This window comes from Crocodylus siamensis, chromosome 1, assembly GCF_052110815.1.
Source record: "Crocodylus siamensis isolate JL-2025a chromosome 1, ASM5211081v1, whole genome shotgun sequence".
Taxonomy (NCBI): Eukaryota; Metazoa; Chordata; order Crocodylia; family Crocodylidae; genus Crocodylus; species Crocodylus siamensis.
Window position 1 is genome coordinate 87,653,631 of NC_143395.1, and position 25,927 is coordinate 87,679,557.

The following is a 25,927-nucleotide window of genomic DNA, read 5'->3' on the forward strand; positions in this document are numbered from 1 at the left end:
TGAAGTCCTTGACTTCAGGAAAGCCAACTTTGACAAGCTCAGGAGGCTTGTCAGTGAGGCCCTAAGGGACCATGACCCCAGGGAAAGGGGAGTTCAAGAAGAGTGGTTGCTCCTCAAGGGAGCGATCCTCAATGCACAAGCTAAGTCTATTCCATCTCAAAGGAAAGGCAGCAAGAGGTCACAGCAGCCCCCCTGGCTCTCCAGGGACCTAGCAGACCTCCTGTGGCTAAAAAGGAAAGCCTACAAAGGATGGGGGATGGGATTAATCTCCAAGGAGGATTATTCTGCACTGGTCCGGTCCTGCAGGGAGCAAACCAGGAAAGCCAAAGCTGCAACTGAACTCCAACTAGCTTCGAGCACCAAGGACAATAAAAAATCCTTTTTCAGATATGTGGGGAGCTGGAGGAAAAGCAAGGGCACCATTGGACCCCTGCTGAACCAGATGGGGCAACTGACAACTGACGCCCAGGAAAAAGCCAACCTATTAAATAGGTACTTTGTGTCAGTCTTTCATCAGTCCCATGGAACGCCCATGCCCACTACGGGACAGGGAGGTCTGGGTGCGGGAGATGCCCTGCCCTCCATAAATGCTGACCTCATGAAGGAACATCTTGAGAAGCTGGATACCTTCAAGTCAGCTGGCCCTGACAATCTGCACCCCAGGGTACTCAAGGAGCTGGTGACCATCATAGCCCAGCCCCTGGCATGGATCTTTAAAAACTCCTGGTGCTCTGGTGTAGTGCCCAAAGACTGGAAGAAGGCCAATGTGGTGCCTATCTTCAAGAAAGGGAGGAAAGAAGTCATTAGCCTGATTTCTATCCCGGGGAAGATCTTAGAAAATTTTATTAAAGAGGCCATCCTTAATGGACTGGCCGAGACCAACATCCTAAGGGACAGTGAGCACGGGTTTGTTGTGGGTAGGTCTTGTTTGACCAATCTCTTTTCCTTCTACGACCAGCTGACCTATCACCTGGACAAGGGAGATGAGATTGATACCATCTATCTTGACTTCAAAAAAGCCTTCTATCTGGTATCCCATGATCACCTCTTGGTGAAACTAGCCAACTGTGGCCTTGGGTCCACCACAATCTGCTGGCTGGGAAATTGGCTGCATGGTCGGACCCAGAGGGTTGTAATTGATGGCAGTCACTCATCATGGTGTCCTGTGACCAGTGGGGTCCCTCAAGACTCTGTCCTTGGACCCATATTGTTCAACACCTTCATTAATGATGTGGACATTGGAGTCAGGAACGGACTGGCCAAGTTCGCCGATGGCACCAAACTTTGGGGCAAAGCATCCATGCCAGGTGAAAGGAAGGTGATCCAGGCTAACCTGGATAGGCTCAGCAAATGGGTGGACGAGAACCTGATGGTGTTTAACACTGAAAAATGCAAGGTTCTCCACCTTGGGAGGAAAAACCTGCAGCATCCTTATAGGCTCGGCAGTGCTACGCTGGCGGAAGAAAGAGACTTGGGGGTCATCATTGACTACAAGATGAACATGAGCCTACAATGTGATGCTGCAGCTAGTAAAGTGACCAAAACGCTGGCTTGCATCCATAGATGCTTCTCAAGCAAACCCCGAGACGTCATTCTCCCCTTGTACTCGGCCTTGGAGTACTGCGTCCAGTTTTAGGCTCCACAATTCAAAAAGGATGTGGAGAAGCTTGAGAGAGTCCAGAGAAGAGCCACGCACATGATCAGAGTTCAGGAAAACAGACCTTACAACGACAGCCTGAGAGCCATGGGACTCTTTAGCCTGGAAAAGCACAGGCTCAGGGGTGATCTGATGGCCACCTATAAGTTTATCAGGGGTGACCACCAGGATCTGGGGGAACGCTTGTTCACCAGAGTGCCCCAAGGGATGATGAGATCGAACGGTCATAAACTACTGTGAGACCGTTTCAGGCTGGACATAAGGAAGAATTTCTTTACTGTCCAAGCCCCCAAGGTCTGGAACAGTCTGCCATCGGTGGTGGTTCAAGCAAATTCAAGAGCAAGTTGGATGCTTATCTTGCTGGGATCCAATGACCCCAGCTGACTTCCTGCCCTTTGGGTGGAGGGCTGGACTCGATAATCTTCCAAGGTCCCTTCCAGCCCTAATGTCTATGAAATCTATGAAATTACCCTGATTATAGACACACACACCACCTTAAGTTAAATAGGATACATGATATACACATATACATATGTTTATACTTATAGTTATAGATATATATGCTGTATAGGAAACTCTTATGCATTTCTGAATTAGTTCAGAGGTCATCTAGTCCAGTTCCTGCTCTGGGCAGGATTGTCTCTAAAATATCTCATGATATGCCTCAAAAGATAATATTTAGTCACCAACACCTAACAACAAAAATAGTACATGAAAATACCAAAAGAATATATGGGGCAGAGCGAAGGTTATTGTGTTGTGATGAAATATGTATTTCTGTACACCTGAAAAGTAGCATGTGTTTGCTTATGATGTAAGCAGGAAATGGTAAGATTCATGGTGTTCTTAGCCATAGTTTTTGTCTTTTGAAGACAGGGGCAGGCAATTATTTTGGGCGGAGGGCTGCTTACTGAGTTTTGGAAAGCTGTCGAAGGCCACATTGGTAGTCCCCCACCCCCCTGACAGGTGACCTGCCCTCTGGTAGCCATCTTGTCACCAGAAGTCCCTCCCCTTGCCCCCAGAAATACTCCTTTCAGCAAGCAGTTTTGCCATCTCAGAACCAGAAAAATACCAAATTATGTCCTAAAAAGCTAACATCTACAACATTCATTAATTTGATTTCAAAAAATATTTTTATCCTGATTTCCATGTGTTTGTGCAGTGTACACAGAGGTGATGGCACAGTAGCTTAAAATGAAGTCTTACCCTTGTATGTTGTGGGGGAGTAGGGAGCATGGGTATAGGTTTGAGGGGGGCTGTTAGTGTATGGGTATCTGGGGTGTGGTGGAGGTTGTGGGTGTAGGGGTAGGGTGAGGGAGCATGTGAGGGTGTGGGTGGATATGTGGGGTGTGGGTGGGTATGGGGTTTGTGAGGGGATATATGTGGGGGAAGGGTGACTGAGTTGTGTGAAGGGGTGTGGGTGTGGGGGTCTGCATGTCTGGCAGTGCGAGGGGGGTGTGGGCGCATGTGTATGGTGGGGTGTGTGTGTGGAACTCACCCTATGAACACTTTCTCTCTCTCTTACTGGGACAGGCACACACATGCACATACACACACACACACACACGTGCACACACACCCTCCCACTCCTGGCCCTGGGGTACTGGCATGGGCCCTGTGCTCTGGCAATTCAGCTAGGGCCCATGTGGTACTGGAGTGGCCAGCAGGCAGGCAGGGAAGCAGTAAAAGCTGCAGCAGGCAGAGACTTCTGGTTGGGGGGAGGAGGGGGAGTGGGAGGGGGGCTGAGAGTGGGGCGGGGCTGGGCTGGCCTTTCTGGTGAGTCCTGCCAGCTTCCCCTGGGTCCTACTGCCCCTGTCTCCTGTCATCTTTGACAGGCAGCCAGCAGCAGATAAATATACATTTTCTAAATTTTTTAGGAGCCCTGCGGGTCGAATAGACTGCCCTGACAGGCCATATGCAGCCCGTGGACCGTATTTTGCCCATCCCTGTCCTTCCATTTGGTAAATGACATGACAGAGAGGTCCACTGTGGGTCATCTGAAACTTTAACTGGTGTTTTGAATTAAAAAATTTTTTTTAATGCAGTCTTGAGGAATGGATACCAAACTCCCATGCCACGCTCCAATTCATATTACAGGGAACTTTTGAAATTAAATCCCATACATTGCACTTGAAAAATGTACTGTACTATTTATCAGTATATATCTCTTAATCTAAGCAATGTATGTTTTTTTTATAATACTTGTCCACCATGATAAGTAAGGCATATGATTTTTCAAAAATATCTATGAGAGATTTTTCTTTGAGTTTCAAAAAAAACCCCTTTAGTTTTATTCGCTATTTAATGATTGTTCTATTTAATCAGTCCTTCTTAAGAGCACCTTGTAAGTATATAAGCTGAGATGGGTAAGAACATATTCTAGCATCCATCAATTACTCATCTGAGTTTGTTTATAATTTAACAGAACGTAAACTATCTCTAGAAAGAAGAAAAATACATGGAAGTGTCATAGAAAGAGAACAGATTTCTAAAATCTTTGCAACAGTGTTGTGAAGGCAATAAATAAACTACAGTCTTGCTGCATTGAAACAATTTTAGAAAGATATATGATTAACCAAGTCAAGTAATGCCAGTAAAGGTGAAAGCAACAGCTGAACTGAAAAATATGATCCATATGAAAAAGAAGAGTAACTAACTTTAAGGAAAAATACAAAGTGCTTTGTAGAAAATGTTTTAAGAATTCCAGCTTCCTGAGCAAGTTTGCAGATAACATGAAACTGGGAAGGATTTTGAACACATTGAATTAAGAAGGATCTTGACAGATTGGAAAGTTTAGCTAGAGTTATCCCAGTGAAGTTCATTGCAGACAAATACAAAGTGCTACACCTCCAGAGGAATAATCAAAAACACAAATAGAAAATGGGGGACAATTGGCTGGATGACAGCTCTTTGAAAAGGGACTTTGGAATCTTGACAGACCACAGACTTAATTTGATTCTGCAGTTTGATGCAGCTACACAAAAAGCAAATGTCGTTTTGGGCTGCATCTATAGAAGCATTAGGTGCAAGACATGGGAGGTGATGGTGCAGCCTCTCTACTTGGCACTGCAGTTCTGGGTACACATTTTAAAAAGGACTGGGAAAAGTTAGAGGGTCCAGAGGCAAGTAACAAAAGTGATCAAGGACTTGGGAAGCAAGTCAAACAAGGAGAGGCTGAAGGAGCTAGGCATGTTTAGCTTGTGGAAAAAGTACTTAAGAGTCTTCAAATGTTTGAAGGGCTACTATAAAGAAGAGAGCACCTTTTCTCTCTAGCTGCAGGGAGGAGGATGTGGACCAATGGCTTGAAATTGCAGCAAAGTAAATTTAGATTGGATGTCTGGAAAAACTTCTTTGCTGTTAAATAGTGAAGCAATGGAATCGACTGCCTAGGGAAGTTGTGTACTCTCCATCACTGGAGATGTTCAAGAAGAGATTGGACAGCCACTGGCTGGGGGTGATTTAGGTATAGCTATTCCTATTTTCTACCATGGGTATTTCCCACGTTTCTGGGCTTTGCTGGTTGCTCCTGCCCCTCCCCCTTTTTCTTCTATATGTTTTAAAGCCTCCCCAGAGGCTTTGGGTGTAACTAAGGCTGGGGACTTCAACTGGGTGTGCCAGTGTCAATCTCCTCAAGGGAGAGGCGGTTGACATTGGGTACCTTGACTTCCAAAAGGCCTTTGATCTAGTATCCCATGATGTTCTCATGAGAAAACGGAGGACTGTGAACTTAACCATGAGACAGTTAGGTGGGTAGGGAGCTGGTTGCGGGGTAGGACCCAGACAGTTCTAATGAACAGATCTGTGTCATCTTGGCGAGAAGAAGGCAGTGCTGTCCCTCAGGGATTGGTGCTTGGTCCAGTACTTTTCAACATCTTTATTAATGATTTGGATGCAGGGGTGAAGAGCTCACTGGCCAAGTTTGCGGATGACACCAAGTTATGGGGAAGTGTAGTCATGCTTGAAAATAGGCTGAAGATACAAGCAGACCCAGACAGGCTAGCACATTGGGTGGATTGGAATCAAATGAAGTTCAACGTCAAGAAATATAAAGTGCTCCATCTGGGGACAAAAGACCCCCTATACTCCTACAGGCTTGGCAACGCCAAACTGACCAGCACGACAAATGAAAGGGACTTGGGGGTAATAATAGACCACAGTATGAATATTAGCCAGCATCACAATGCTGTAGCCAACAGGGCAAATAATACCCTGGCATGTATCAATCCATACATCTCCAGCAAAACTAGGGAAGTGATTCTTTGATTCTACTTGGCATTGGTGAGACTGCAGCTGGAGTACTGCATCCAGCACTGGGTGCCACACTTCAACAAGGACATGGTAAACCTTGAGAGAGTTCAGAGAAGGGCCACCTGTATGATCAGAGACTTGCACGGCAAGCCACTAGAGGAAAGGCTGAGGGAGCTGGGACTCTTCAGCCTGAAAAAGAGAAAGCTGAGATGAGACTTGATAGTGGCTTACTGTTACATCAGGGGCGTTCATCAAGGGCTCAGTGAACAACTGTTTACCAGGGCACCCTTGGGGAAAACCAGGAGTAATGGCCACAAACTCCTGGAAGACTGTTTCAGGTTCAACATTAGGAAAAACTTCTTCACAGCTAGGGTGTCCAGACTGTGGAATAAGCTCCCTCCAGAGGTGGTGCAATCACCTACCCTGGAAATCATCAAAAGGAGACTGGACAGTCACCATGCTGGGGTCACCTGACTCCACCTGTCATTCTTCCTACCTGGTGCAGGGGGCTGGACCCAGTGATCTACTGAGGTCCCATCCAGCCTTGCAATCTATAAATCTATGAATTTCTCCTACTAGGAGCAAAGCCAGAGGTTCTTGGTTAGAGGATCTTGCCCCTCTACTCGGGGTCAGATCAATTGCCCTATTTAGGGTCAGAAAGAAATTTTACCCCTTGGTCAGATTGGTATGGACTATGGGGGCTTTTGCCTTCCTCTGTAGATGGGGGCATGGCCTCTGCCCAGGATCTCTTGAGTGTATACTGACAGCATTTTATAGAAGCAGGACATTGGCTCCTGTGGTTTCCTTGCTTTGTCTGTGGCAGGTTACAGTGTTAGGTCTATGTTGTGTCAGGGTTGACAGTAGTCTTATCTACAGTTTTGATTATGGCTGTATGAGATGGCTTGGATAGGGGTGTTCCTGTCTCAGGTAGGAAGATGGACTAGGTGAACTCTGGAGGTCCCTTCCAACTCTATTTCTCCATGACTCTATGACAATGCTAGTGCAAAGTATGTTAGAAGTGATGCTATCACAAAAATACATGAACTCAAATCACTATGGAAATATAATTGTTTCTTTCAAGCTCAGTGCATCATTTTTGCACTAAATCAATAGGCACCTGTGACTTCACGGGTGTCAGTACACGGCATGTGGTGGTGGAGCTTAGGATGCTTCTCTGTATCCTCTTATAATTTTTCCAAAGAACTATAGGTACCCCAGCTTTCCCACCTGCCATGTCTTGGATGTTATTATAATGTGTTCTAATTTATGATGTCACTAGTATATTTCGGTTTTTTGTTTGTTGGTTGGTTTGGGGTTTTTTTAAGGTTTTTTTGTGTGTGTCTCTATTAGGGTCCTGGTATTATAGAGGAAAATCTCGCTCGCCTTCTTGACTATCCACACACACACACACACATATATATATATATATATATTCACAGTGGGATTCAGATTAACACTTGTCTTTATTTTTATCCTTTATCACGCTATACAAACTTTCTTTACATTTAGGCAGAAGCGGTCCATTTATATCATTTTCCTTTTTTTTTTTAACCTTATCAGTTACGTCAACTTTGTAATTCTATCTATATAATGTTCTTACATAACTACTATCGGTTTGGTTGGACTGAACTTGGTTTTAGAAAACAAAGTCTCTTTATCTCTTGTTCGTCTGTTTATTTCTTTTGGGGCAGAATTTTATCTTCAAACCCCACCATATACTTTCTCTTTATTTTTGTTGCTATAAGTGTGTACTTTTTATCTTGCATGTGCCTGAAGCCTTGAATCCTCATGACAGACACCCAGATGCCGTCTCCAAGCTTATGAGAGTGGGTCAATTCACTCTCTTCTTTTTTTTTTGTTTATTTTTCAGGGCAACTGGCCACTGCGTCCCGCAGTGTGTCTCCTTGGGGTCGGCCCCTCCTCCTCTGAGCTCCGCTCTCTCCAGCATCGTGAGAAGTCTTGAGGTAAGTCCCTTATCCTCTGGGGATCCTCTTTTTCCCTCTTTTTCTCCTTCATCCACTCTCTTTTTTTCCTTTTTTTTTTTTACTCTCGGAGCTTCCATCCTAATATGGTAACGGCTCCGGAAGCGGCATTTACTCTTTCACATTGCACATGATGGCTTCTCAGATCATCATGGTTATTGAGAGCCAAACTAAGATCTCTTGTTTCAGAAAGAAACAGCTCCTATCACTCGACTAAAAGAGAAACTCAGTTAGCAGCATAGAGCTTTTGACACATACTGAGCTTTTTCTGAATGGATAAAATATGTGGAAACAATACACAAATACAGAAGCCTATTGACTACAATACTCTAAACATATTGCTGTATGTTAGAGTATCTAAGATATATATGAAAATGAATACTCTCATGTAAGCTATTTGAGACAGGGATTTTCTCTTTTTGTAGGTAAAGGCAGTGCTTAGCGTATTGTAGATTTTAGAACAACAGTAAATACATTATTATATTTTGGAGTGGAATTTGCCAATTTTCAGCTCCACATAAAAATATCATACATATCAGGTGTCTGGAACCTTTATCCTTTCTGAGCCCAGCCGAAATGCCTATGAAGTCCCAGACTCCTGAGTCACAGAAATAAAGTTTTGGAATGAACTCGTTGTCCTGCATTTTATGTGGTAGCTTGAATTTCTCTTGACCCATCTCAGAAATAATGAAGTTCCAAACAATTTTTTTCATTTCTTCTTTCCTCCATCCCTGTGTGTTTCCTACTTTGTTTCCATTCATTGCTGCAGCTTCCTGGGTTCAGCAGCTGTCCTTCATAACAAGAGATGCTGTAATTCCCAGGATCACATCCAGTCCTGAACAGTAATTGCCATTTTCCAGAACCTGGACAGTGTGTGACCGGATGGAAATCAATGCACACTGAGGTCATGGTGACAGACCCATTAGGTACAGAAACCTTGGGCTTGTTACAAGATAACATTAGGCATTTGAGAAGTGAGTCTCTGAACTACAGAAAAGGATTGTTTTAGTACCCACTGAAGTCAATGAAGCACTCCTAAGCATTTAAATGGGCACTTGGAACTGTGAGCCAGCCTGAGCCATGGCTGGCAGATAAATCACATAAATACATGGATGCATGCATAACTGACCAGAATGCTGCAGAGATAGTTTCATAGTTTCTAGGGTCGGCAGGGACCTGAGCAGATCAAGTCCGACCCCCTGCCATGGCAGGAAAGAGTACTGGGGTCAAACGACCTGATGCGAGGGACATGCCAGTTCTAGAAACATCACAAAGCACTACAGCACTTGGGTTTAATGGAGTACCTAGGTTAAAGATTTTAGTTGTGAGACTTTTATTCTTTCTTTTCATATAAAACTGAAACATGCTATGGGAGATTGTGATAAAAAGGATTGAACCTTAATTGCCGCTGGAACGTAGCTTATTGCACTTTGAACTGTCTGAATTTGAGTGGGGTGTTATCTGAATTTGTTTGGGAAATTCACACTTTACAAGGTGACAGGACCTGCCTCCTAAATGGAAGGAAAAAAATTAAAACCAGTAATTGGCAACATTGCCAAAATAAGGTGATTTTCAACTGGAAACTTACTATTTTCAACTGGAAGAACCTAAGCAAGGGAGCCTGCTTTTTGTTAAAACACTTGAGAAAAACAGGGAGATTCTAGTGAAACAAGCCATGAGATTGAAGGCCACCTTCCCTTCTGGGAACCTCAAAAGACACTAGATCGGGGTGCTCAACCTCTGGCCATGGACCAGAACTGGCCCCTGGTGCCATGCAGTTTGGGCAGCAGGGCTCCTATGGATCCTATGGGTAGCCCTGCAGACTGTGGCTCTGTATGCTAGATTGGGCCCAGAGGGCCTGATGCTCGTAGTATGCAGGGGCAGGGGAAATGCAGGGCTCTCTGGAGCCTGATCCCAGCTAGGTGGAGGCAGCGTGCGGCTGTGCACTGCTTTTGCCTGGCTGGGAATGGGCTCTGGGCTTCACATTGCCTCAGTCCAGCTCTTGTGCACCAGGATCAGACTGTGGTTGGGTGGAAGTAGAACAGGGCTCTGAAGATGGGAGCAGTGCAGGGCCTGATCTGGCCCATAGGCTGGCCTTGTGCCATTCATCTTGCCCTGAGAGCTAAAACTATGAGCACCACTGCCCTAGATGAAAACTGAAAAGATAATGGACTCTTTTACTTGGTAGATTTTTATATAGTCTTTGTGACTTTATTACCAAAACATTTTATCTTGTATTTAGTTATGCATTTTCTATATACTCCACTTTGGTTTCTGTGTTTTGGCCCTAAACAATGAAAAATAATGACAAGAGCTAGATTCTAACCTACACCTTGTATAATGGAATGGCATGGGGTATATGACAAGGCAATGAGAAGGAGAGTATGGTAAGAAAGTGAGCAAAAGCTTTTGGATTCCACATGAGAAGGATTAAAAGGATAAAAATTGGGGAAAAATCAGCATTTTAGAAGAAAAATGATAATCCTACTAAACACTGAAATTTAGAGGAATGGCTTATAGTGCAGTGCAATGCAATGCAGTGTGCAGACTAAGATATCTTATTGATATTGATGTGGATGCATGAGGTTAATAAAATACAAAACTGGAAACAGAAAATGACAGGGTCAGTGAACAAGTCACTGAAGGCTTGCTGAGAAGGAAGAAGGGCAGCAGAAAACACAATGAGTTAATGTTAGACAAAGGTGCTAGGAAGAATAAGAAATGCTCCTGCAAATATATCAAGGGAAAAAGGAATACCAGAGTGGCAGTAGGTTCCATTAATAAATGAGGAAGAGAAAGAAATTAATGACTTAAAAATGCCTGAGACACTGAACTCCTTTGTTAAATATGTCTTTGAGATGAAAAATGTATAAATGAATTTTGAATAATCAGTAAGGATGGGAGACACTGTTAAAATTACTATTGATAAAGAGCAGCTAATGGAATATTTGGAAAATGTGAACAAAGACAAATCAGGTAGCTGAGGAACTATGTATCATAGAGTGGAAGAGAATTTGCTCAGGAATGCAACAAACCACTGACCATTATTTTTGAAAAAATCATAGATAACTGAGAAAGCAAAATCCAGTGACAAGGTAAAGGTGTTTCTGATGTCTAAAAAGGAAAGGAAAAAAGAACAATCATGGTAATTACTGTGCTTTGACTTGATCCTAGACTGCATCCACAACCAGCACAACTTGGAAGATGTGAATGCATAGGCAGCAGTAAGCCACTTTTGTTATATGTTTAGCCTCCACTTTTCCTTGTTCCTGTAGATATTTGGATGTTGGCCTGTTGGGTTAGTTTCCGACTGGTCTGCTGTACAACTAACTGCCCCTTCAAGCCATCCATCCCCTTTTTGCTTGTCTTTTGACCTCTGAACGAGAGGTCACAGAGGAATTCCTCTGTTGGCTATATAAATCCATCTTTAGGCTGCTTTGCACCACCCAAACAGCACTGCACAGTGTGATGGGGCCAAGGAACAGACTCCTCAAAATAATGGATCAAACAATAAAGAAGGAAAAAATATTGAAACACATGAGGTGTGTCCCCACAAGTGCACACGTGCAGTTTGCAGCAGTTTGAGGTGATGCAAACCAAATGTGGCACATGTGCAAGCATTTGCCAGGCTGCTAGTTTGCAGTGTGGTGGGGGTTTTTTGACACTAGGAGATCTGGATGTTAAAAAAAAAAAAACAAACCGCTAAAAGAAGTGGCATGGTGCACTTGGCAGCAGTATGCACCACCAGAAACCAGAGCCTGGCTGGCCAGAGCCACATTCTGGCTGCTGGTTAAGCTCTGAGCACCTGGATCACAGCTGCCCTGGGAGGCCCCCAGGACCCCAGGTAAGGTTGATGGGGCCAGCCCAGGTGCTGCAAAAAGCAAAAGCACAAATTTGTGCCACTGCTATTTTTGCTGTAGCAACCTCCCCTGCCTTCCCCCCCGCATGTGGGGATGTGCCCATGAGGCCCAACCTGCATTAATTGAATGTGAAAACTCCCCTGGACTTTAATGGTCCTTTGAGAATAATGGGACCGTGAGCAGTAAGCAGCATGAGTTTATAAAGCATACATTTCACTAGACAATGTTTTTGATAAAAGCTGATGTAATTAGTAGGCTGAAGGTGAAGGTGAAGGCTGATGCTGGGACATAAAACTGAAAATGAACAACTTTTGTTGACACTATTAAAGATTATAAACATGCCATTCTGGAGATGTGTATCAACAGCATCATGCATGTTTATGGCACTATATAAATCACAGGTATGCAGTATGAACTGCATCATATGGTTCAAATGCATATTTAGCACCTTCATGATAAAATTTATAGTCATACAATCAATTATACCAATCCTGTTATGTGATGACATACCAGCCTTTGTTGAACTGACTGCTAACACTACTAGGAAATACTACTGCAATATATTTTGGTCCACTGCATAGTTTGCTCTGCCTTTCTTATTCGCAGTGCTTGTGACATGGTCAGTGGGGAGATGGGTCTGTAGTCCTTAACCTGAACTCATCTAAATTACTTTAATGGGAGTCGGGGCTGAGTAAAGAGTTGAAGAAAAAGCTTTGGCATAAAGCAAAAAACATAATTTGTTCATGTCAAGATGGAATCATAATATATGATGTTACCACTTCTGTTTCCTTCAAAATAGTTTCCATTTCTAGTTGGGCTGGAGGTCTGATGCCGCAGACCAGCAGAAGATGGACCCCCAGAGCTGTGCTTCTCAACCTTTTTAGTAGCAAGTACCCCCTGATTTCTGACAATTTTAATAAGTACCCCAACACTCAATTTCCAGGGGATTTTATACTTACAGACTAATGTTGGAAGAAGAGCTGTGTATATAAGGCCGTGCTGTGACAGACGTCTGATCTGGTGTGGGTACGGTTGCCACCTTTTACACCAGGGATGCACAACTCAAGTATGTACATGGGCTAGAGCTGATGTTGGCCAAAGGTAGGAGGGCTGAACCCAGTGCCACACAAAGCATGACATGCCAAATTATTACTGGGGAATTTAAAGCACTGCGCAATGCATGGTGCACCAAATTTTTTGCCATAGTTTTCAGAGGAAAAGAGGGCAGGAGAAAGAGGAAAAGAGGGTGAGAGAAAGTGTTGGGGTACCCGCATATCACAGGTTGAGAAACAATGCCCCAGAGGACAGCTGAACAGGATGAAGACTATGGAAGAGCCTCCAGAAAGATGTCCCTCTCCAGAGCTCTGCCTCATTATATACATGGAGCCTATGCAATGAAAGGCAGAACCAGAGGGACTGAAAATGTAGTGATTCATGCTCACAGGATCACCCAGGTAATCTTCAGGTATGACAGTTTCTGCTCAGTGGGAACCCAGTGAAAATAAATATAGATAAGTTAAAAAGAAACATTTCTATTCAGCCGCTGCAAATCCTTTTTCTTGTTAATTCTCTTTTGTGCACAGTTTGTTTGATCATTTCCATTATCACATACGGCCAACTGGAATCCACTGGCAACAAACCCCTGTGCTGAATTGCCATTTATACTGAACAACGCTTATGCTGTTGAGAACTTCAAAATGAACTGTTGCTACCACAGCTGTACATCTGTGGGGTCGTAATAAGTGGCAATAGGCAATGGACCAAATTCTGCCCAAGAGCAGCACCATCAGACCTCTTGGGCTCAACATTAATAAGGTTAACTTCCATGAAATCACTGGAGCTAAAGGGGGAATGAATTTGGCTCATTTGGATACAGTTATGTCAGTTGTTCTGAAATAATTATTTCTGCATAATCCTCGGGCATTTACTAATAGTTTGGAAAGAAAGGTAAGAGACAAATGGCCCTGGTGGGCTGAGGCACTAGTCTCATTTGCCTAATGGTGGTATATGGACAACAAAGCAAGTAGGGATTATACAGCCATCATTCACTTACTCCCTTGAATTTAAAGCATGAAGGTCAGGAAGAAAAGGAGGACAATGGGATGTGCAATTTATTGGTTAAAAACTCCTGCCAGCCAATGGAGAAGAGTACAGGTAATAAACCAAAATGTTCTGGCTGCAATTACAAAAATTAATCAGGAAATTCAATTGGCTCCAGCTACACATCAGCTCCAATATTCCACAAGGGAAAGAACGACTTGATGATTCATGAGTCGTTCTAAGTTTTATTACCAACAGAGACATATTATTGAGCTATCCAAACACTTTTCAGGTATAGACACGAACACAGGCATTGCAAACACATGCAAGCTTCTGCACTGTGCCTCTGCAGTTATATACAGTTGCTGCCTTCTGAACTAATAACAACCCAAGCCCAGGCTAAGTGCCTTTTTGTCTTGGTTATATTATGCCTCTAGCCCCGTAGGGGTCCAGTTAATTTACATATATTCCACTAGGGTTGATAACACTTGCCATTTTAAGATCTTTTTTCAGATATGTAGAACTTTGCCAGAGTTTAAGCACTCAGGCTGAAATGTCCTGTGCCTCTAACAGAATTATTTTGGAACATTTTAACTCAGACAGTTCAGCTGTTTCCAAAACTAAAACTAAGAAACCTGCATTGTTCTGCAATGTCCTGGGACCTTTGCTTCATGAAGCACAGGCTTCTGAGCAAGGACACAAAATTTGGAAATGTGATCTTGGTCTTTTGCTGTTCCTGGGAACAGCTATTCAAATTGGGCCAAGATAAAAACTACAGTTTACACATAATCAGTAGAGACTTATTAGAGATTCACAGCTAAAATCCCCAAATACCTTGTGTGCTTTGAGCATACTCCAACCACTTGGAGATCCTAGATGGGGCTGAATTATATTAAATAAACCTTGACTGAAAGGTAACAAAGGCACTTAACACATGCAAAACTTCTTGAACATGTGTCTACTTGCATGAAGATAAGTGCACTTAGTAAGGTTGTAGTTACAGCCTACAATTAGTGCATACTAATTTTAATTGGTGTTAAAGTCAGCATGTGATTTGAGCAGTCACATGCTCAGGGTGAGTACTGCTCTGACCTGCCCTTAGAGGGTTGGCAAGCAGGAGCATGGCTAAGAGCCAAGTTGCCTCTTGTGTCTGTTCAGTTCACCTGCTTTCAGGGGCAGGGTCAGTGGCCTACATTGTGGCTAGCCAGGGGGTGGCAGGGCCTCTCAGCCCCTGCCTGGCCTGACTGGGTCCCCACAGCCCTCTGCCATCTGGATAAGGCCCAGTGTTACCCCCCACCCACCTCTTGGTCTCCCTTCCTGCTCCTCAGGACTTTCCTAGTGTCCTGTCTGCCCTCACAGCTCCCCCTCTGCTCCCTCTGGTCCTTGTAGCTTACCTGCACCACTCATGCCCCCGGGCTCACCTATGGATGCCAGCACTGTCCCAAGGAAGCAAGCAGGGAAGGGGAACCCACTTGCCATCACCACTGCCACCACAACTGCTGGTCACTGGTGCTCTCTGGGCTGAGCCCAACCCAGACAACAGTGGCAGTGGCAGTGGCAGGCAGGTTCCTCTTTCGTGTTTGCTTCCCTGGGACCATGCCAGCAGCCACAGGTGGGCCAGGAGTCGGGGGGTGGAGGTGGTAAGAATGTAATACAGTATTTTTTTCTTCTCCTGCTACCAGCTAATTATTATTTAGTTCGATAGCTTAAGTACTCAAAGTGTGTGCTATAATGCTGATGCTACAGGATGCATGAGGAGAAGGAAGAAGATGTGTATAACTGTGTATAATTGTTATTTAACTTTATTTTCCTTAAAAAAATACACTTTGGTATACTACATTAAAAACCTACTGCTTATGTCAAAATCATATTATATAAGTTTACAAATCAAGTACTTGAAAGTTAGGAAAACAATGTGTTTGCTGTGGCAATCTTAATGCTCCCTAATTCCTGTATGGTGGCACAGTCTTTAATTGAATGATCAAATGCTATTTTTTATATGGTGCTCCTAGGATCATAGAAAAGCAGGGCTGAAAGGGACCTTACAAGGTTATCTAGTCCAGCCTCCTGCTCAAGGCAGGATAAACCCTGGCTAAACCATCCTAGCCAGGTGTCTGCCTAGCCTGCTCTTGAAGACTTTCAAGGAGGAAGATTTCCAGGAATTTCTGTAAGTAGTCTATCTCATAGCCAGAAAGTTCCTCCTAATCTCCAACCTAAATTTCCGTTGCTGCAGCTTGACACTATTGCTTCTAGTCCTGTTCCCTACAGTCACAAAAAAAGCCCATCTCCAGCCTCTCTATAATCATCCTTCAGGTATTTAAAGACTGTTATCAGCTCCCTTCACCCTCCAATTTAAGTGTTCTCCAGACTAAAAAAAACATATTTCTTTCAGCCTTTCCCCATATGTCTTGTTTTACAGGCCACTAATCTTTTTGTTGCTCTGCACTGGACTCTTTCAAATCTGTCCACATCCTTCTTGAAGCATGGGGCCCACAAATGGATATACTACTCCATATGAGGCCCGCCAGTGCTGAATACAGCAGACAAATAACTTCCATTGCTTCGCAAGTGATACTCCTGTTAATACAACCCAGTATGCTGTTGGGGTTTTTTCACACTGTTGGCTCATATTCACCTTTTGGCCCAATGTAACTCCCAGGTCCTTCTCTGCAGTACTGCAGCCTAACCAGGCATTCCCCAATCTGTATTTGAGCATGCAGTTTTCCATCCCAAGTTCAGGACTTTGTACTTGCCCTTGCTGAATCTCATCTGATTGCAGATGATTTCTCTAGTCTACTCTGCAACTCTATCCAACTTGGTGTCATCTGCAAATTTGCTAAACATGAACTCAGTCCCATCATCCAATTTTTAATGAATGCATTAAACAATACTGGAATGAGGACAGATCCCTGGGGAATCCCACTTGATACCTCCTCCCAAGTACACATTGAGCCATTGATGAATACTTGTTGAGTAAGATTATCCAACCAGTTATGTATCCACCTTTCAGTACTTTCATCTGCTTCATTCACTGACCAGTCTGATCACTCATGGAGGCAGAGATAATGTAGAACAGACATGTGATATTTCCTACCTTTTGGGAGCTCATTTTTGCAACCTCAAGTCACTTATTTCAAAGATATTCCTTTACAAATCACATATCCAAATGCATTTTTAGAGCAGATTTGGGTGTCTTGCTATTGTTGTTTGCTAAGCATGCCTAGGCCTGATTCTCACATGCAAATCAAGAATAATTCCATTCAATTCAGCAGGATTACCCTGGTGTAATACTAGCATAAAAAATCAGGATCCATCCCTCTGCATCTTCCCTGTCAGTGGCTACCCAAATTATATAGCAGTTGAGCTAAATACCTTACAGCTCAGACTCTTCCCAATAAACCAAAGAAAATCCAATCAAGCCTTCTCTTTCAAAGGAATTTAGTTACCATGTAGAACACCAATAAAAGCCTCTTACACATAAAGAGGACAGCTCTTCCTGAAGCATCCTGCCTGCACCGCGTGGAATAATTATGCCTCTTGTGAATCAATATATCTTTATTCCAGGGAAAGAATGTTCTTTTAATATGTTTATGAGAGTAAAGTGATACAGACTATCAAAACAGCAAATAGCAGGTTAAAAGAACCCTATTCTGTCAGTGAAGTACAGTTTTTATTATTATACGGGTAAATGACTTCCAAATTTGAGGGTAAACTCCAGGGATTTTCTAACTGCTGCAAAACTATTTCTATGGAGGTAAATTCTCCCCAAGGAACTATTGCCTATGATGTACAAGATCTGACTGTGAGCCAGGAGATCTGAGTGCTGTTCTTGGCTCCACCACAGGTGTCTTATTTGATCATGGTGATAGTGATTTCAAGTATCACTGCCCCAGTTCTGCCACATGTCAAGTGAAGATAATACCTACCTCAGACAAATGCTTGACAAATACTCCGAGATTCACAAATGAAAGGGACTTTGGAAGTTCAAAGTGCAGTTTATGTTGATATTGTTAGGAAGGATAAACTGCAGATGAGAATTAATCCCTCAAATTTCAAGGGTTCAAAATGTGCCTGTTAAAAGCTACTGGGTTTCAAGATGACCTTAACTATCACTACCATGGATAATCATCATCATCATAATAGCCTATGAATTCACCAGGAAGTTATTTCCTCTGAGCAACAAGAGATTGTGAGATGGTACAGGTCATGTTTAAATTAGGAAAAAAGGTTGTTTTTGAATGCTTTTTAACTAACGCACATTTAAACATGGCTTCGCACCTTCAAATTATATGTATGGTTCTTGGTCAACCATAGGCACCCTTTGTCTACACTGGGCACATCTACACGAGATGCTTACCGCACAGTAGCTCATTACTACTGTGCAGTAGCATCCCCAGGCACAAACCATGAAGCGATGTTACCGTGCAGTAGTAATGAGCTATTGCATGTGCAGTAAGCATCACTAGGCAACTGTGCTGGGATGCTACTGTGTAGTAATGCTGGTTACTGTATAGTCATTTAGTACTTGGTTATGCAAGTACTAAATGACTGCGCAGTAACAATTGTGCAGTTGATGGCTCGTGTAGATGCATCCACTGGTTACAAATTCCTGTTTAAAATTATGTTACCTAATACCTTGGAAACAACCAACTGGTTTTTTTTGTTGAGACATGGGCCACAGCATGGTCAGGCCCCAAGTCAAAAGAAGTAAGCTGAGTAATACCAGAAATTGGGCTTTGGGCATGGCACTCGCCCTCAAGAATTGATGAATAGATTATGGATGGGAGAATGGATGGAAGCTAAAGGAAATAGGAACATATCCTGTTAGGAAAGAGATTCTAAAACTAAAGGAAGAGCTGGATATAGAAAAGGAAGATGGCACAGGTAAAGGGGAGAGATGTGTAGGGGATGGCAGTAAGAGACCGGAGCAAAGAGGTTAAAAGATTCAGAGCCCTATGAACTTGGAAAAGGAGAGGGACTGCAGAGACAGAGGCCAGACCTTACAAGCAGGCAAAGGCAGAAACCACTTCTCCAGCAACAAATGAGAATGGATGTAAAGTGACACTGAAATCACAGAGAAGGGGTTAAATAGTCACCAATGGCTAAGAGCCAGGTTGTATAATTATGCGATGAACTGATACACCATCTTTTTAGCTAGTAGCCAGTGCAGTTTTTGCCATATGTGTACTATACCTAATTGGCTGGTTTATTGCTTTTTTAATTGTCTAAGTGAACTTTCATAGGCAAGGGCTTCTTTTATCCTTTATACCCTAGAATGTATGAGAATCATGTGGGCTGAAAGTATTTATGTGGACAGTCTATCAGAGATGAGATAAAATGTAAGGTCCATGGGGGATAAGCAACCTGAGGGTTTTTTCTGTCAAAATACTGTCTTCCAACATCAAAATTTGTCAGATTCAATTCTGCTTCATAGTAGATAAGTGTAGGGTCTAGGAGATACCTGTGGAGCCATCAATCCACTGGATCATGGTGCACGCATAAGAAGTCTAATCAGGTGCCTGGTGAATCCACTTGTGGCTGACAAGCACAATTCCAGGAAAGATACTGTGGTAAACAGATGAATATACTTCAAGGCTTTCTGAGCAAAGGTTTATCTTAGAGTCCTCTCAACAGGGCAGTCTTTGCTGGGGCAACAATGCAGACTGTTATGAAATGAGATTTCCCCACCATGTCTCCAACGCTAAAGCTACTGCAGCCAGTGGCTCTTTTTCACAGCCTCCGCACCACAGGATCTCAGAAAATTGTAGAAGAGATGCTCCTATTTTCACACTCACCAGGGCAATTCCCTAAAGCACCACTCTCCAAGGTTAGAAAATACACAATAAATCCCAGAGCCACTGATGGTACCTTTGATTCATTTGGCTGAAGAGGGAACTAACCTCACATAAAGACACTTTCTCTAATTCAGTCTACCTGGGTCTTGGTCAGGAGATATGGACTGCAGTTCCTGAGGTACTGGAGTATAAATATTCCCATTGGCGAGTCATTAGGTGAGAGGGAAGATTTCACTCTTTCTACTTCCTGACCAAGTGTTTGCAAGGGGTGAAGAAACCTTTCTTCTGCTTCAGTAATTTACTTTTTCTCCCTTGAACACAGCAGTTACGTATTACCTTTTATTCAGGGCTGAATGAGGGCTCAATCTAGTACTGATGGTCTAATTCAGGAAGGTAAATGTTGGCTTTGGTTCTGCCGTTTTTGCTCATGCAAGGAGCTCCACTGAGGGCAAGGATGAGTTAACACACTGAGATCTATGACTCCAGATCCTGGAATCATATGATTCACCTCAAACCTCAATTTTTTTTTTTAAACAAAGTTGCTGGACTTCATGGTAGCAGAGAAAGGTTTGAAAAGCTTACTTAAGTGCTTGAACATCCAGTGGAGGGCATGGGCACACGAACACGTTTTCGTGAGGTAAACAAGGGGGGCAGGGAGACATCCAGCATATCGGCTGCCCTGCAGTACTGCTGCTATACACACTCTTACCTCTGGTGAATGAAGGCTAACCCATGGTAAATACCCTGAGCACCTGTTTCATTGAGGACAGAAATACTGCTGTTTAAGCAACGGGTAAGAAAGCGCACAACCTTACTTATTGCGTGGTGCTCCGCTAAAAATGGTTGCAGGTACACTGTAGGAGGCTCATGGCACCTCAAACAGGTTTGAGGCACCACAAACCTCACATGCATGCTCATCTGTTCATGCCCTATGCAGCTAAAGTTATCAGTGTAAATACTACTAACCTGCCCAAGGGGGAGCTGGATTTGGGTCACAGTCTAAAGGTGAATATTTAAAAAAATATAAAGCTCTTGCTAACTCTTTGTGAGCCTGGAAGGTGGAAGGGGAAATAAACTGCACATCTCCATTTAAAAACATAAATCTTGAGTTGAGGGGCCAAGTGCCCTTTCTCTTCTCCAGCAATTCTGTCCTATTTTACTTTTCTCATTCTCCTCCCTTCCCTTCCCTTCCCTGAAGTTCTGTGCCTTTCTTCCAAAAAGTAAACTAGGAGTAACCCTAGTAGAAGAGTTAATCTGGGTTGACTACCCAGCTGTTTACCTCGCTTCTCAGGTGAATTTTGTAGCCCACCCTGAGCTCCCTGCTACCACAGCTACACTTACAGAGGCACCCAACGTTGCTAGCTCAGATGGGTCTCTGCTTTGTCTCATGAACCACCCCCCTCAATCTCAGAAATATGGGCATGTAACATTACATGCATGATTATTCCCATGGAGAACTACATGAGCAAAAATAAACTTCTGCCAAAGTGTTTATTAGATTGAGGCTCCAGATTAGAAATTACTTGAAGGAAGGAATCTATCTTCTTACCAATGGGTCTCAAGAGTATGTGTATACCAACTCCCCAGTGATCTCAGGGTGGGATGCTCCCAAACACACCCTCTCTGAATCCCACATGCCAAACCTGAAAGTGCAGCACTGAACCTGCTCTGGGGTCATCCCCCTATGGCTGTTCTCAAAACCTCTACCTCTGACATGGTCTAGTCACCCCCAAAACAGCTTCACAGCCACATTTCCAGGTTTGATGCATGAAACTGGGACCAAGTAGGCAGAGCTGTGCTTGGGGAGCTGTGCCCCTCCCCAAGGATGCCAGAGACAGGGGACTGCCCCTTAAACAGAGGTCCTGATCTGAGCAGACAGACACCTATGTGAATGCAGTTTTCCACTGGCTTCAACAGGGCTCAAAGCAAGGGTCTACCTGCATTGTTCATTTTGCCAGAGTGGGACCTGTGTTTATAAGTTCTTCCAGGGCACAATTTTTGTTAAGCTCTTCCCAATGATGAGAACTCTCCTTATAAACCAGGTTAGAAAAGTGTCCACCCCAGCTCACAAAACAAAACAAAACTGCTATAAATCATAAGCAGTGGACATTGTGCAAAAGACACACCCGTCAGCAAAGAGACCCTAGCAAGCCAATTCAGTGACATGAAGTAGATTTCATGAGCTGTTTCTAGACTACAACATTTCAGTCTGCCTCTGTCTCCACAAGGCCATTTATTAATCTGTAACTGCCTGGTAGAAGCCCCATGTGGGAACCTGTCGGACAAATCCCTAAAGCACAACTCCCTTTGTCAGTGTTAGAGGACACGTGGTCATTTCCTCTGGTCCCAGAGGTGCTAAGAGCACTCATTCTGGTACTCTTCACATCATATTCAGTGTGGACATAGGGTACAGGGGGTCACTCAGAGACACCAGTCACTAGGAGACATTGATTCCATAACCTGGACAATTCCTCTTCAACACTCTGATAGTTTATTAGGGTAGCTCATCATCAGGACACCATGTTTTCCCCCATGTGAGAAAATGTCCCATAACTTCTGTATTACTTGTTTCTCTCAGGTCCCTTCATAACCTCTTGTCCCAGCAGCCTCCATAGGGGTTTATTATTTTATTTGCTCCAGTTACATTTCTCACTAAATTTTTTCCTTGCTATATAGATTTCTTTCTTTCCATCACCTCTCCCAGCCTCCCTTTTTATCTTGTCTCTCCCACTGCACATATCATCTGCATGTGGGCTCACCCCTATGGCCCTTCTCTGTACCCTTTTAAGTGCTATAATATTTGTTCTATAATAGGCTGACCAGATGTGAACTCACTTTTTTAAGCTGCATGATATCATATCATCCTCAGTCCTCTTCTAGCCATGGCTTCAGTTAAGTTGTTAGTTTCTTTGCACTCCCAGGCATTTTGAGAGAAGATGGCCATAGTCTTAATCTCATTTCCCTAAATGTTTTTTATTCTTTTGTACTCCCTGGGTTTGATTCAACCTTTGCATCAAGAGGGAATTCATCCCAAAATAGCATCAAGTGGTGTATGTTCACTCCACTACCCTGCCACGTGCAGTTTAGGGGGAAAGGACAGCTTTAAAAGCTGTGAACAGCTGGGATTCTATAAAACACCGAAAAGCCCACTACAGAGTTGAAACAAATGGTCTGGTCACATGTCCACCAGTACCATCCATTTTGGGGGCTGGTTGCTAACAGATTCTCTCTGAGGGCAGAGGTTTTAAATAATGTGTGGTGCCAGTTCCCTCTGGATGAGCTTCCCATAGCCAAGATCATATAATATATGACATATTCCACAGGAAAACCTTATATTTAATGTTGCATAGTTTCATAGTAGCTAGAGTCGGAAGGGACCTAGGTAGATCATCAAAATGGACTTCATGCAAAAACTGGTCCAAATGTAAGTGCATATGACATCACAGAAGTCTCCTTGAGTTGCATCTGCTTTCGCTAAGGCTGAGTTTTGTTTATTGTATTCATAAATCGAATCCAAGAAAGGAACATTAATCTCTAGCCCAGCTTACAAACTCCCAGCTTGTCCCATAAATTTCAGGAGTAAATAAAGAGATTCAAGATGCGTGACACAGAAAATGTCTCATTTCTGTGTTTTTACAGAAGAAAAATCTAATGCTCCAGTTATTGCTAAGAGACTCTCTAGTCATTTGTACTTTCTCTTTTTTTCTGATTGTGAAGATACAGCTTTACAAACACAGCCTAATCTGTATAGCTTTTTCACAACACCCAGTATCTATTTCTTTTTCACATTATAGTTTGAAGACTTGGCATGACAGATAATGTCCAACATGTTGGTGTAGGAAATTTGCTTTGAGAAGTACTTCCCAAACACATGCCTGTATTGTATCCATGCACTGAGGAAGCAGAATGGGTGGAACTAGTGACAATTGTATTATCTAATGAGAAATTTTCTATAAAACCTGTAGTAACATTGTTAAAATGTTGCATTTTCATCAGATGAAATTGAGTCTAAAACTTTATATAAGAAAAAAGGAAACAGAGAATATAAAAGTTAAAGAGACAAATGCAGAAAGAATTCTGTAGGCACCTACATTCAATTTTGGATCTGGCCCTATATTCTTTGTAGGCCAGTATTCTTTCCTGCCATGGCAGGGGGTCAGACTAGATGATCTGCTCAGGTCCCTTCCGACCCTAGAAACTATGAAACTATGAATTAGTTTAATATGTCACTCCATTCAAATCTGCAGGGAAAAGTGAGAGAGAGAGTGAGAGATCAAAACGGTATTCACTGGACTTCTAAAAGATCCTAAAAGAATATTTCCTATGTCTTTCAAACAGTTTTATACAGTTCTGTTTAGTCAAAATGCTTTTTTATACCTTCTTACCACAATAGTTTAATATCTGAGGTGCTGATCTGAGAATGAGAGCCTGTCCTAATGGATCCAGCTCTGACTTCTGTGATTTACTTTATGATTACAGCACCTCTCATTCCTTTTAACTCCATTACCACCCCAGTTGTACAACTCTGGGAGAATAAGATGTGACTCACACGCAGGCATTTCCACAGCATCTCTGCACCGTACTCTTGCACACACGTGTATACTATGTATGGTTTGTCAATAAATAACCCCTATTTTTATTAGCAGTATGTGCAGGTCTTTACAATAAAGTGCTAAACTCCTACGCAGCAGCACCATCTGTGATGCTAGCTATAAACAAAGCATCTGCTGACAATTACTCCATTATCCCACAATAATACCTGACTCAAGAAGTCTATGGGCCAACGAGAGGCAAAGCGCTGCTCGACCTGCTACTGGCTACAGGAGACGACCTGTATCAGTGACCTAGCGATCGATGGGAAGCTGGGTGACAGGGACCACGAGCTAATCACCTTCACCATCCGCCGTAAAGCTGGCAAGTCAGTCAGCAACACAGAAATCCTTGACTTCAGAAAAGCCGACTATGACAAGCTCAAGAGGCTTGTCGATCAGGCCCTTAGAGACCACGACCCCAGGGAGATGGGAGTTCAAGAAGAGTGGTTGCTTCTCAAGGAAGCGATCCTCAATGCACAAGCTAAATCTATTCCAACATGGAGGAAAGGCAGCAAGAAGGCACAGCAGCCCTCCTGGCTCTCCAGGGACCTAGCAGACCTCCTGTGGCTAAAAAGGAAAGCCTACAAAGGATGGAGGATGGGATTCACCTCCAAGGAGGATTATTCTGCACTGGTCCGGTCCTGCAGGGAGCAAACCAGGAAAGCCAAGGCTGCAACTGAACTCCAACTAGCTTCAAGCATCAAGGACAACAAAAAGTCCTTTTTCAGATATGTGGGGAGCTGGAGGAAAAGCAAGGGCAACGTTGGACCCCTGCTAAACCAGATGGGGCAACTGACAACTGACGCCCAGGAAAAAGCCAACCTATTAAATAGGTACTTTGTGTCAGTCTTTCATCAGTCCCATGGGACGCCCATGCCTGCTATGGGACAGGGAGATCCGGGTGAGGGGGATCCCCTACCCTCCATCAATGCTGACCTCGTGAAGGAACATCTTGAGAAGCTGGATACCTTCAAGTCAGCCGGCCCTGACAATCTCCACCCCAGGGTACTCAAGGAGCTGGCGAGCGTCATAGCCCAGCCCCTGGCACGGATCTTTGAAAACTCCTGGTGCTCTGGTGTAGTGCCCAAAGACTGGAAGAAGGCCAATGTGGTGCCGATCTTCAAGAAAGGGAGGAGAGTGGATCCAGCTAACTACAGGCCCATTAGCCTGACTTCTATCCTGGGGAAGATCTTAGAAAAGTTTATTAAGGAGGTCATCCTTGATGGACTGGCCCAGGCTAACATCCTAAGGGACAGTCAGCATGGGTTTGTTGTGGGTAGGTCTTGTTTGACCAATCTCTTTTCCTTCTACGACCAGGTGACCTATCACCTGGACGAGGGAGAAGAGATTGATGTCATATATCTTGACTTCAAAAAAGCTTTTGATCTGGTATCCCAAGATCACCTCTTGGCCAAACTGGCCAGTTGTGGCCTTGGCTCCACCACGGTCCTCTGGCTGGGAAATTGGCTCCGTGGTTGGACCCAGAGGGTTGTGATTGATGGCAGTCACTCATCGTGGTGCCCTGTGACCAGTGGGGTCCCTCAAGGCTCTGTCCTGGGACCCATACTGTTCAACATCTTCATTAATGATGTGGACATTGGAGTCAGGAGTGGACTGGCCAAGTTCGCCGATGACACCAAACTTTGGGGCAAAGCATCCACGCCAGAAGATAGGCGGGTGATCCAGGCTGACCTGGACAAGCTCAGCAAATGGGCAGACGAGAACCTGATGGTGTTTAACACCAAAAAATGCA

General features: G+C 43.6%; 1 protein-coding gene across 1 annotated transcript in view; it reads right to left on the minus strand.

Moving 5' to 3' along the window:
* The window catches only part of SCML4 (Scm polycomb group protein like 4), a 102,174-nt gene that overhangs the window by 12,721 nt on the left and 63,526 nt on the right, over positions 1–25,927 (minus strand). Inside the window, exon 5 of the mRNA XM_090031378.1 lies at positions 12,524–12,709. Coding sequence (XP_089887504.1) covers positions 12,524–12,709 — 186 coding nt within the window. The remainder of the gene's footprint in view (positions 1–12,523; positions 12,710–25,927) is intronic.